At 35.8% G+C, this 14,348-nt stretch overlaps 1 protein-coding gene across 1 annotated transcript in view; it reads left to right on the top strand.

The window, feature by feature from the left end:
* The window catches only part of DCDC1 (doublecortin domain containing 1), a 451,976-nt gene that overhangs the window by 242,473 nt on the left and 195,155 nt on the right, over window positions 1-14,348 (top strand). Inside the window, 1 exon segment of the mRNA XM_030829012.1 lies at window positions 11,269-11,329. Coding sequence (XP_030684872.1) covers window positions 11,269-11,329 — 61 coding nt within the window.

Here is a 14,348-nt window from a genome sequence, read left to right as displayed (position 1 = left end):
AAAAGAGGAGGTTGGGAGGAACCCATTAATATAGAAAACTTTCCCCAGTGAAAGTGTCTTTCAAAAATTAAGGCAATATAAAGACCTTAAGATATTCACAAACTGAAGAACTCATCACCAGCAGATCTTCGTGACAAGCAATGTTAGAGGAAGTCCTTCAGATGAAGTAAAATTATACCAGATGGAAATATAGAGCACTGGCAATGGTGACTATATAAGTAATATAGCAATGCTACTAGGCCTGGCATGGTGGCTCATGCCTGTAATTCCAGCACTTTGGGATACTGAGGTAGGCAGATCACTTGAGCCCAGGAATTTGAGACCAGCATGGGTGACGTGGTGGAATTCTATCTCTACAAAAAATACAAAAATTAGTCAGGTTCAGTGAAGGTCCACACCTGTAGTTCCAGCTACTTGGGAGGCTGAGGCAGGAGGTCAAGGCTATAGTGAGCCATGATTGCACCACTACACTCCAACCTGAGTGACAGAGCAAGACTGTGTGTCAAAAACAAAAAAACCCAAAACCCCACAGTGCTAATTATTTTTGTCTCTTTAAAAGATAATTGTTTAAAGAAATAGTGATAATAATAATATATTGTGGAGATAATATGTAGAAATAAAATGCGTGATGGAAATAACACATATGCCACTAGGAGAGAAATGGAAGGAAGTTTTTTTATACTATTTGTGAAATAATGTGATATCAACTGAAAGTAGATTATGGTAAGTTAAAAATATATAATCACCAAAGCAATCATTAAAATAGTAGAGAGTTATGGCTAACAAGCCAAAAAAGTAAATAAAATGAAATATTAAAAATAATTAATCCAAATCAAGACAAAGAGGAAAAGAGGAACAAAGAACAGAAATAGAAAATAAATAACAAGATGGTAGGCTTAAAGCCACATGTATCAGTAATTGCATTAAATATAATCTAAACACCCTATTTAAAAATCAGACATTGTTAGATTAGATAAAAAACAACATCCATCTATATGCTACTTATAAGAAATTAACTTTAAATATAAAGACACAAATATGTTAAAAGTAAATTCATGAAAAATATATACAATGATAAAATTAATCCAAAGAAAGTAAGAATGGATATATTAATATCAGATAAAGTAGACTTCAGTAAAAAGAATATTACTACGGATAAATAGGGCCATTTGATGATTAAGGGATTAATTTATCATGAGAACATAACAATTCTAATTTTTTTAAAATGACACAGCTTCAAAATACCTGAAGTGAAAGCTGATAGAATTGCCAGGAAAAAGAGAAACATCTAAAACTGTAGTGAGTAACAATAATACCCTGTTTCATAATTAACAGAACAAGTGAAAAAACCTGTAAGGATATAGATGACTAGAATAACATTATTGACCAACTTTACCTAATTGATATTTATAGAAAAATGCATTCAATAACAGCAGAAGATGCATTTTTTAAAGTACATAGCATGTTAACCAAAATAGTCTATATAATGGCTATGAAACATGTAGAAGTAAGTTTAAGAAAATTCAAGTAATATAGAGTGTGTTCTCTGATGATAATTGATTTAAACTAAAATATAGTGGAAAGTTTTCTGCAAAACCCCCAAATACCTGAACACATTTATAACAAACCCATGAATCAAAGAAGACATCAAAATGGAAATTGGCAAGTATTTTGAACTGAATGAAAATGAAAATACAACATATTAAAATTTATGAAACACTGCTGAGGTTTTCAGAGGGAAAGTTATGTAAATATCTGTGTAATAAAAGAAGAAAGACATCAAATCAATGACTTCAGCTTCCACTCTAAGAAACTATAAGAGCCAATCAAACACAAAGTAAGCAGAAGAAATGGGATAATAAAAGAGTGGAAATCAGTAAAATAGAAAAAAAAAAAAGAGAAAACCAATGAAATTAAAAGCTGGATTTTTTTGAAAAGATAAAAAAAAACTAATAAATCTCTAGCCAGATTGTTCAGATAAAGAGAGAGGACACAAATTACCTGTATCAGCAATGAGAGATATCACGCAGTTATTAAAGGGATGATAAGGGAATATTTTGAACAACCATGTGCCAGTAAATTTGTCGTTTAGGTGATAAAGACCAATTCCTTTAAAAGACACAAACCACCAATGCCTACTCAAGAAAAAATGGGAAACCTGAATAGTCTTACATCTCTTAAAGAAATGGAAAACCTTCCTACAAAGAAAACTCCAGACCCAGATTACTTCACTAGCTTCACTGGAAAATTCTGCAAACATTTTAGGAAAAAAAATACCAATTCTACACAATCTTATACAGAAAAGAAATAAGAAGGAATACTTTCCATCTGATTCTAGGGGGTCAGCATTATCCTGGTCACAAAACTTAAGAAAAGAGAATCATAGACCAGTATCTCTCATGACTATAAGTGCAAAAAATTATTAACAAAATTTTAGCAAATGGAATACAACAATTTATAAAAAGATGTATCATGAACAAGTGGGGTTTACCCCAGGAGTGCAAGAATAGCTTAACAATAATTAGCTCACAATGATCATAGACCTAAATGTAAAACCTTAAACTGTAGCTATCTTAGATGAAAACATAGGAGAAACTATTTGTGACCTTCCATTAGTCAAAACTTTCTCAGATATGACACCAAAAGCATGATCCACAAAAATGAAAATTGACAAGTTACACTTCAACAATATTAAACATTTCTATTCTCTGAAAGACAGTGAATGAAGAGAGAATGAAAAGACAAGCCACATACAAGGTGCAAATACCTGCAAATCATATATATTTGCAAAATACATACACAATTCAAGAAAACATGGGGGGGATAAATGATTTGGAGAGTTACTTTAACAGGGCAGATATACAATTGTCATATGAAAATATGCTCAACACTGTTATTCGTTAGGGGAATGCCAAATAAACCTACAATGAAGCATCACTACATATTTGTTAGAATGTCTAATCCTTAAAAGATTGACCATACCAGTATTGGTGAGCATGTGGGACAACTAGAACTCTCATAAGTAGCTGGTGGAAATATAAAATGGTTTAATTAGTTTGGAAAACAGTTGATACTTTCCTAAAATATTAAGCATTCATCTACCTTATGACCCAGCCATTCTACTCCTAGAAATGTATGCAAAGAAAATGAAAGCATACATTCATACGAAGAATGTATACTTTGTTCATGTATAAATGTTCATAGTGGCCAGGTATAGTGGCTCGCACCTGGAATCCCAGAACTTTGAGAGGCTGAGGGAGGAGGGATCGCTTGAGACCAGGAGTTTGAGACCAGCCTGGGCAACATAGTGAGACCCTGTGTCTACAAAAAATTAAAAAATTTTAACTAAAAAATTAAAAATTATCTGAGCATGGTGGTGTGCCCCTGTAGTCTCAGCTACTCAGGAGGCTGTGGCAAGAGGATTGTTTGAGCCCGGAAGGTCAACACAGCAGTGAGCCGTGATTGCACCACTGCACTTCTCCCTGAGTAGCAGAGCGAGACCCTGTGTCAATCAATCAATCAATCAATCAATCAATCAATGTTCTTAGCAGCTTTATTTCTAAAAGCCTACAGAAAAAAAACTAGAAATAACTCAAATGTCCATCCCATCCATAGGTGAACAGATAATCTATACAATAGAATACCCAGCAATAAAAAGGAATTAACTCTTGATACATTCAACAATGTAGATGAAACTCAAAGTAATTATGCTGAAGGAAAGTAGAAAATAAAACAAAAAAAGTACATATTGTTTGATTCAATGTATATATAATTTAGAAAATGCTAACTAATGTAGAGTAATGGAAAGCAGATCAGTGGTTGCCTGAAGATAGGAAGATGGGGAAGGGACAGGAGAGAGAGATTACAAAAGGGCATAAATAAACTTTAGGAGTGATGCATTTTGCGTGACAGATGTGGATATGTTCATTATCCTGATTGTTGTGTTGCTTGCACAGATGAATATATATTTCAAAACTTACCAAATTTTACACTTTGAATATGTGCCTAATTGTGCAATATTGTATGTCAATTATTTTTCAATAAAGTTTTTTTAAAAGAAAACTTAAAAACAATTAAGAAAAAATAAAAATGATAAGGAATGACTAAGTGGTTACTTTAGAAGGAGACAGTGAGAGAAGGCCTTTCTCAATGGCACAGTTCATCAATGGCCTAGGTCAAAATGGCAGGTGACTGGAACGTTATAGATACCTTGATGGGCATACTCTTCATGCCCAGGACTCTCCCTAGGCACACCGGATACTGAAAGTACTGCAACATCTCATTAGCTGATCTGGTCTGAGCCCATTGAGGCTAAGCCCATTACCTCAGTGGGCTAAGACCAGATCAGCTGATGAAATGTTGAGGTCTACCTCTACTCTGGTCAAGATTGTCATGGAATTGAGTGGGCTGAGTATGAAGACTCAATGTTCTTATTACCTATAGAGGAGAAAGCTTGGGCAAGAAAAGAAAAGAGCTTGTCATGAAACAAGCAAACAAACAAAAATAACAAAAGATTTTGTTTAATCTAGAAAAGAAGGAAGGAAGAGAGGGAGGGAAGTACTTAGGTTGAAGGCAAGTTGCGTTAATACAAAGGCATATAATCCTAATTGTGTAGGGATCCTCCCTCCTGCTCACCTTTTAACTTGCCTTTATCCGAAAAGCGAAATCCAAGGTGGAGCCAAAATAGGAAATTTAGAAAACTGGAAGTTCTCACTGACTATGAAGTTATACTTCATTTTAGAAAGCAGGAAGTACCAAAATTTTTAGAGCTTACCTCACCTCTGGGTAATTTCAAACACATTTATCTTTTCCAGGACATGTAAAATGACGGTGTGACTTGTTTTTTTTAAGATACCCATATTTTATTATAAATAACAGTAAATATCTTCATGTGACAGCAATTTCTAGAGATAAAAATTTTCTTTTTCTAAGTAGTATTATATGATTTTAACAAAAGCTATGAATCAAGACATAGCCTTTATATGCTAGAAATAATAGAACTAGTACTTAAAGTAGCAACCTGACAACTCACAAAGAATATTATAAACATATCATGCCTCATTAGTTCAATTATGTCTCATTTGGTGTTAATAATCTTATTCTTATTCAATATAGCAAGTGCTTGTGCATATTTTCCCTTTTAATATATATATATATATATTTTTTTTTTCTGTCTGTGCATCTGACTGTTAATGGATGAAAGGTAAACCAACAATGTCTTTACCAGGTGACCTAAACCATCTCAAAAATCATTTAAAAATGCTATTTTCCAAAGGATATTTTGGACACCTTACAGATAAACTAGTTGAATCGAAGTTATTTTTCAGAGCACCATTCAATATTGATATTGCTTCATTTTTAAGGATTGCAGATATGCAGGATATCTGGACTTTAGTGTTCAACTAAAAAACTAACATAACATCAAACACTCGCACACACATGCACACACAGAGTAAGATTAGATTATAAAGGTTAAAAACTGTTAACCCATAGATTTTGTTTGGCTTGCATATTATTACAATTTTTGAATTAGTCGTGAGCCCATAGAAATAGGAAGATTTCACACAAAAGTGACATACTTCTGGCTTTTCTTGAAAAAACCTGAAATGGGTGGCACTGGACCTGAATTCTGTCATGACACCCATCAGGAAGGAACTGAGTGGTGATGTCCCCTTTAGATGGAACATATATCCTCCAGTTTGCCATATTCTCCACCATTCCCTTTGGCAGCCCTCACACTGGCTCTCTCTGCTTCATGCATTTCTAATACCTGTCTAGCCCATAAAGGCTTTTGAATTTGCAAAAGCCCCTACATATAAAATCAATGGACTAATGGACCTGCCAAAAGAGACCTCTTTTCTATCTGTAGTCTGTACGCTTCTTAAATCAGAATAAATACAGAACTGAATGTTCTGTCTTAAAGATGATCCATAAAAGAAGTTTCAGACTTTCATGGAACCCTGTCCAATTTCAAGTAATCTTTACCATCTTTCATATTTCAAGGTTAATTTTTCAGTTATGGCTTTTTGCATCCATTTTTTTAATTGCCATTTAGGTCTTGCTAAAAATGGAGTGACAACTAGCAAACATTACCGGACTAGGTTAAAAACACACACTGCTTTAAGGACACCTTTACATACAGTCAACAAGTGTAGCTGTATAATGCTAAGGAATAGCAGCAGACAGAAGTTGTAGTAACACATATAGGTAACACCATTAGAAATGTCAGCATCAAATAGAAAGTTGTCCATGTGTAATTTCACACTATGTGGATTACTGAATGAACCTTGTCTTTGTTCTTACTATGTTATGAATTATGGACTGGAAATCCCTTTCCCCATCCTCTACGTGCATTTCTACTTTTGGCCCAGGTAGCATTGGTAGACACCAGAGCCATTTGAGGCTGTCTGAGAAAAGAAATTTGTGATCCTGAAGCATGATAACAGCCCTCCATATAGTTACCAGGAAATGATGAATGTGTGAGTGTATAAACACATACAGACAGATATATATATGTGTGTAATGTATAGATATAGATATCTATATCATATCTATATCTATATCATATCTATATCTATATCACCTATATAGATGTATCTGTATAGCTGTATCTATATAGGTGATATCTATATCTATATTACCTATATAGACATTTACACTCATGCATGCTTAATAGGGTTACACTACTTAGCAAGCTTCCCAGGGCAGATTATTCTCAGTTCCCTCACTTATAAAATGAGAACACTTGAAAGTCATATGATTTCAGAGAAAGAAGGATCTGAAGAGCACCTACTTCAAAATTCTCTTTACTAGTGGTAGTAGAGGTGGTGATAGTGGCAGCTGTGATAAGAGTATCATCATTATTAAAAAAAAATTCCAAGGCCACTAGAGACTAAGTGATCTACTAAAGGTCATGTATCTAGTTAACGTTAGATGCAGGACTAGAACTCAAGTCTCTCAACCTTAGTTCAGTGTATGTCATGATATTATGACTGATTCTTGTATGGAATATAGCTCCTTCATTTTCCCTTCCCTTCATTATTGATGTTGTTGTTTTTTGTTTTTAAAAAATCTTTTTAGCTTGGTGCTTTTTGATCAAGAAGAGGAAAGTCTGTGATATCATTCTCTAAATCAGTCTCATCTGAGCATCATTGTATGTTGGATCTAAATTTGATTTTTCTACGTATAAAATGTCTTGAAAAATAGGCAGATACACTTCTGTGTGTAGAAATTTTATTTCTTTAGGAAGTTATTGTAAATTAGAATGATACCTTTTCAGCCAGCCTAATGTGGCACTACATGAGAGATTTGTTTTTTTACAACTTTGGTAAAATTTAGAGACAACATTTATAGATTTAAGTAGACTACCAAGAAGAGTGATACTAGTAAGCTCCCAGAGGTTATAGATTATATAAGACTACATGGTTTTAGTAGAATTTTCTAGGAAAAGATATGCCAGAACAGAATTGAAGCTTGATAGAATTTGGCAAATGCTAGTAAATTTGTATTTCTTTCAGAATTATTTCTTTTTTTCTTTTCTTCATCTTCTTTTTTTTTTTTTTTTTACGATGGAGTTTCACTCTTGTTGCCCAGGCTGGAGTGCAATGGCATGATCTCAGCTCACCACAACCTCCGCCTCCTGGGTTCAAGCGATTCTCCTGTCTCAGCCTCCCAAGTAGCTGGGATTACAGGCATGTGCCACCACGCCTGGCTAATTTTTTTGTATTTTTAGTAGAGACGGGGTTTCACCATGTTAGCCAGGATGGTCTCAATCTCCTGACCTCGTGATCCACCCACCTCGATCTCCCAAAGTGCTGGGATTACAGGTGTGAGCCACCACGCCCGGCCTTATTTCTTTTTTTCTTAACAAAGGTGTAATTTCTCTTCTTTAGCCATCTACCAAAAAGATCTTTTAAGTTCCCAAAACAGCCATATATTAAATTTAAAACATTTTCAGATGGCTTTATGATTAATTTTTAGGGTAGTAACATTCTGACACTTTATTCACATTTTTATTTATTCAAAGATAGCTTTAATATCCTGTTACATGCCAGGCCTTGTGATCAGCTCTGAGGATATACGTGGTCTCTGCCCTTACACAGTTGCCAGCTTGGTGGACATCTTTTCTGTTGTATTAGTTTTGAGAGAAGATGCTGTAAGTTCAGAAAGTTGAAACTCAAATCAGCATAATTCATCACCAAGGCAACGCCGTAATTCAAAGACAAAATTCTGAATTTTACAGATTTGTATGGTCAACCTCAGTTTATTAATTGCCAATTGCAGATGTTGTATAATTTGAAAAATTATCATTTGCTATTTTATTTATCTCAAAGAAATATACTCACAATAATTTATGAAACAGGAGAGATTGCTTGTAAGCAATGAAGCTGCATTGAGTTATAGCCCTTACACATTAAAATGATCTAAATTTTATCGCAACCCAACACATTTCCATCAAAGCATTACAGCCATCACTCTTTTTTATTATTTTGTAAAGAGTATACTTCTAAGCTTCAGATTGACAGCCTTAAAGACTAGCAATATTGTTCTTGTTATTTCTTCATTCAGGGTTTGAAATATGAACTTTCTCAGTACCTCAGGAGAATTTGTTATAGTATAAAACTGATGATTATTTTAATACAGTTGTATAAAAACATTATGATTATATCAATATGTATTAAGTTACTGAGATTGTGTCAAATTATAATTAGTGAGACTAAAATGTTGACCCCATTTTCAGTCTTCCACTTACACAAAATAACTTGCGTTATACTTTTCTGATCTAATTGAGATGTTGAGCTTAAGTCAGACATTCTGGGTTCTGGTTCCTATTTGTGTAATAACTAGTGCTGTGATTTTGACCAGCTGACTTCATCTCTCTGCATCTCATTTTATTCATCTATAAAATGAGAACTCGACTGGGATAGCCCCTCACTTCCATTCAAATTCTCACAGTCTGTGTGTTTTTTCTTGGATAATCATTGTTATCATAACCATCGTTTTAGTCTGGACCCCAAGTCAAAATTTAAAAAGTTTCTCTTTTCCTTTATTAATTATAAAATAGAAAGATCCTTAGAAAGACAACTTCCACCAATACCTTCATCACCCCACCTAATGCTGAAGTTGTTTTGAGCAACAATTACATTGTCAAAGCCTTAGAATGGGATCCTTAGCTTAGGGGTCAGTTATACCTTGAAAGATATTTTATTTAATATTAAACACTTTTACATAACTATTAGAACTCTTCTTATTTTTCCACATCTCTGCCCGCCTCTGCTCCATTCTCATTTCATTTTCCTTTAATAGTGTCATGTTCCTCTTCTTTTCCCAATTTTGACATCTGAGACTTACCCTTGACTACTCTCTCTAACCTCCACCTCATTTATTGAATCATCAAATCATTTCTCCTTTACAATATTTTTGTACAGAAAAAAACAGTTTTCTCTACTTCATATACTTCACTTCTGATATTAGGTGTGTTATTTTTTTTTTTTCACATCAAGCAATTCTTCAGTTCTCAGTGGACACCTGCTGTGTGTCCTACAGTTCAATTCAGTTCTGCCACTATCTACCAGGAGTTAGCATTAGATCCCACAAGTTAAGGGCTCAGTCCCACAAGACTGTCTCCACTTAAAACACCAGTCATAAGTCCCAGGTTTTCACCTATACTCCTGACCAACCAGCTATATGTCGGGATTCTCATGACCCCCTCGTTGGGTTTGATAATCTGCTAGAATGGCTCACAGAACTCAGAGAAACATTTACTTATGTTTGCCAGTTTATTTTGAAGGATATGATAAAGGATACAGATGAACAGTCAGATGAAGAGGTACACAGGGCAAGGTCTGGAAGTGTCCTGAGGACAGGAGCTTCTGTTCCTGTGGAGTGGGGATGCACCACCTTCCTGGAACACGGATGTGTTCACAAACCTAGAAGCTCTCCAAATCCTATATTTTGTTGATTTTTGTGGAGGCATGATTGACGATTAACTCATTCTCCAGCTCCTCTTTCCTCCCAAGAGAAGGCACAGGGACACTAAAAGTTCCAGTATTTGAATCGTGACTTGGTCTTTCTGGTGACCAGCCCTCATCCAGGAGCCTTCCAAGAATACCCTCATTAGGACAAAAGATGCTCCTATCACTGAAGGAATGTCAAGGGAGTTAGAAGCTCTGTGCCTAGAACCCAGCACAGAGACAACATATTTCTTACTATTTCTAAGTTTAAACATTTGATTTTTCATTTCCTCACTGCCCTCATTATTCTAGTACATGGTTTCCAAAGTTTGGCTTATTAACCACACACATCCAAATCCCCAGAATTTTATAATTGGAATAACTTGAAACACCTGTTATTGCAGATTTTTTTTGGGTTGGGGGGTGGGTCCAGACCTTCAGAATCAAAACCTCTGAGGCTAGGATTCTAGAGACCTACATTGTTATGAAGCACCCATTTCAACATGCCCATGGAGTCTTCATATTCTTTTACATAGACTGGATGTAGGCTAAAGACTAATGTGTACTGAACTAGTTTTGGACTGCTGCCTTTACATACTCTGCCCAGATCACATAGCACCTTGCTTTAGAATAGAATAGAGCATTACCTGACACCTCTTTTTTCAACCTTTGATGTTTCTGTCAAAACTCAGAGGCAGTAGGAAGAGTCTTGTTTAACATCCTGTTACACTTAATTTAATTCATTTTTGTTTTACCTTTGTAAGATTTCTAAATATTAATGAATACATGATTAGTTAATTTAGGCATAATTAGCTTCATCACATTTTAGTTTTTTCTTACTCAGACTTAGCTGAGAAAATACAATATTCCCTGACAAAATTCTCTGGCTGTTTCAGAATTAGGCACGTGAGGTTCTTAATTTTCCGTGTTATCTTTTTCATACTATTCTCTTAATCTTTCTACTTGATTAAGTCTCTTTCTTTGTCTCATAGAGGATCTTTCTCGTAGGCAGAACTTTCCATAATATTCTCATTGACTGTATTTGTTCTCTAAAACTTTTGATCACTGTTGGTACTGGTAACACACACACATGCACATACGTACCCCTCTTAGGGTACCAGAGCATTGTAGGAGGGAAATTGGTTGTCTTAGGGAAAGCTTTAGCTGCTGAGATAAAAGTGATGGTGGCAGAATCTTTGGTAGAGTGTGCGCAGTCCTCCTGCCAGGCTATCTGGAAAATGATCATTTTATTTAAAACCTACAAGTGTTTCTGTGGAGAGAAGATGTCAATCTGTAAATTACATTTTCGTTACAGACATAGTGGAGATGAATCTCAGAAGTGGGTGTTTGCAACTGATGGTTGCATTTATTCAAAGGTAAGAACTTTATAAGCCACAGCTTTTATGCCTAAGTTTTTCTATTCCCAGATTCTTATAAAATGTACTATCTATTGTTTAGAGCAAGAATTGCTTTTTCTGCATATGTGACTTCACTCTGTACCCAGAAGTTTAGAATTTAACTTAACTCAATACTTTCCTTTAACTTTTTTTTTTAATTTTAAAACACACATTTTCTAAAGTCAAAAATATTTTTTCCTAATTCATTGCTATACTATGACCCAGCATTTTAGGGCATCAGTTTTCTTCTACATTGAAATGAAGAATTTGGTACTTTGGGAAACTGCCAATATCTACTACTGTTGAACATGTCTAGACAGCCCAGCAATTCCCCTACTAGTCATATGCCAACAAATGGTCATGGGCTTACATATATTCAAGAAACAATATTTAATAAAATGTTAATAGCAATACTAATTCTAGTAGCTTCAGAGTTGTGATTACTCAAATGGATGTCAGCAGTAGAAGGGATAAATTGTATTATACACTGTGTATTCATTGGAATACTATATGGCAGCGTTGGCAAACGTTTTTCTAAAGAGCCAGACACTGAATATTTTGGGGTTTATGGGCCATATAATCTCTATCTCAACTTCTCCACCTTGCCTTTTTAGTGTGAAACAGCCATAGATAATACGTTAATGGATGGATGTGTCTACATTTCAGTAAAACTTTATTTACAGAAACAGGTCAAGGTCTGTTTCTCATTTCTAAGACTTCAACAGAATGGCCTTTACTGTCTATATTTCTACTAACGTTCTCATCCCAACCACTTGAGTAATCTCTAAGAAGCTTTAGAGTTTCCCAGGGTGGCAGACGAGTGGCTTCTCTAGCATTCCTCACCCACTTGGAAGAAGCAAAACAGTGTGTAGAGATTCACACTGTGAAGTTTTATCCAAGAAGGAAAACAAGCTCAACAGACAAGCAAAAGAAAACTTAGATGCTGGGAAAGAGAAGGTGGTCAGACAGCCTGCTTGGTGGGGTCTAGCTGAAAATGGCAAGTGAATCCCCAATATGGGAGAGGGAGAGTGAGTTTCTCTATGATCTACCTCCCCCTGGGGAGCCATGTAATTCAGGCAATCCAGGCCACAGAAGAGCACCTTGAGCCTCCCAAGCCCTGGATCTCACACTGGGACACTGTGTGAGAAAGAATGACACTGGAAAGTATATCACCCACTTTCCTAGACATGGACACCAATAAGAAGATCTGAAAACCAATACAGAAATCCGAACATAAATCCAGGATTAATGAGAAATTTATCAAGGACATATATATCTTCAAACAAACAGCAGTTGGGCATGGTGACTCATACCTGTAATTCTAGCACTTTGGGAGGCCAAGGCAGGATTGCTTGAGCCCAGGAGTTTGAGGCCAGCATGGGCAACATGGCAAGATCCCATCTCTGCAAAATTTAAATATTAGCTAGTCCTGGTGGTACATGCCTGTGATCCCAGCTACTCAGGAGGCTGAGGTGGGAGGATTGCTTGAGCCCAGGAGGTCAAGCTTCAGTGAGCTGTGTTCATGCCACTGCACTCCAGCCTGGGTGACAAAGTGAGATCTTGCCTCAAAAAATTAAAATTAAATTAAATTAAATTAAATAAACAAACAGAACATCTGGAAAGAAAATTTTCATTGAAAGAATTACAAAATACATTTGAGAACTTCAACAATAGACTAGATCAAGAAGAAGAAAGAATCTCAGAACTTGAACACAGGTCTTTGGAATTAATCCAGTCAAACAAAAATAAAGAAAAAAAGAGAATAAAAAAGAATGAATGGGGCTGGGTGCGGTGGCTCACACCTGTACTCCCAGCACTTTGGGAGACTAAGGCAGGTGGATCACCTGAGGTCAGGAGTTTGAGACCAGCCTGACCAACATGGAGAAACCCCGTCTCTACTAAAAATACAAAATTAGCCAGGCATGGTGGTGCATGCCTGTAATCCCAGCTACTGGGGAGGCTGAAGCAGGAGAATCACTTGAACCCGGGAGGTGGAGGTTGTGGTGAGCCAAGATCGCGCCATTGCACTCCAGCCTGGGCAACAAGAGCGAAACTCCGTCTCAAAAAAAAAAAAAAAAAGAATGAATGGGCCAGGCATGGTGGTTCACACCTGTAATCTGAGCACTTTGAGAGTCCCCCACAGGGGACTAATGTCTAGAATTTACAAGGAACTCAGCAGCAACATAAGCCAAAACAGATAACTCCATTAAAAAGTGGGCAAAGGACATGATAGACGTTTTTCAAAAGAAGACATACAAATGGCCAACAAAGGTGTAAAAAATGCTTAACATCACTAATCATCAGAGAACTGAAAAATTAAAACAAGATACATGTTACACTAGTTAGAATGGCTGTTGTGAAGAAGACAAAAATAACAGATATTGACTAAGATGTAAAGAAAAGGGATCACTTATACACTCTTGGTGGAAATGTAAATTATTATAGTGCAACCTGTATGGAAAGCAGTATGGAGATTTCTCAGAGAACTTAAGACAGAACTACCATTTCATCCAGCAATCCCACTACTGGATATCTACCCAAAGGAAGAGAAATCATTATATCAAAAAGATACATGCACTCATATGTTTATCATAGTACTATTCACAATAGCAAAGTATGGAATCAACCTAAGGTTCTGTCAGTGAACAGATAAAGAAAATGTGGTATATTTACACAGTGGAATACTATTCAGTATTCAGTTCTTCGAAAAAAGAACGAAATAATATATTTTGCTCTAACTTGGATGCAACTGACAGAGACCAGTAAGTGATACAACTCAGAAAAAGAAAGACAAAACCCATATGTTCTCACTTACAGGTGGAAGCTAAATAATGTGTACACATGGACATAGGGTGTAGAATGATAGATATTGGGGACTCAGAAGGGTGGGAGGATGGATAATGAAAAATTACTTAATGGATGCAATATATATCATTCAAGTGACTAAAAGCCCAGACTTCACCACTATGCAATATAGCCGTGTAACAAAATTGCACTT

This window comes from Nomascus leucogenys, chromosome 15, assembly GCF_006542625.1.
Source record: "Nomascus leucogenys isolate Asia chromosome 15, Asia_NLE_v1, whole genome shotgun sequence".
Lineage (NCBI taxonomy): Eukaryota > Metazoa > Chordata > Mammalia > Primates > Hylobatidae > Nomascus > Nomascus leucogenys.
Note: the sequence above shows the minus strand (reverse complement) of the source record. Positions and strands in the feature narration are given on the sequence as shown.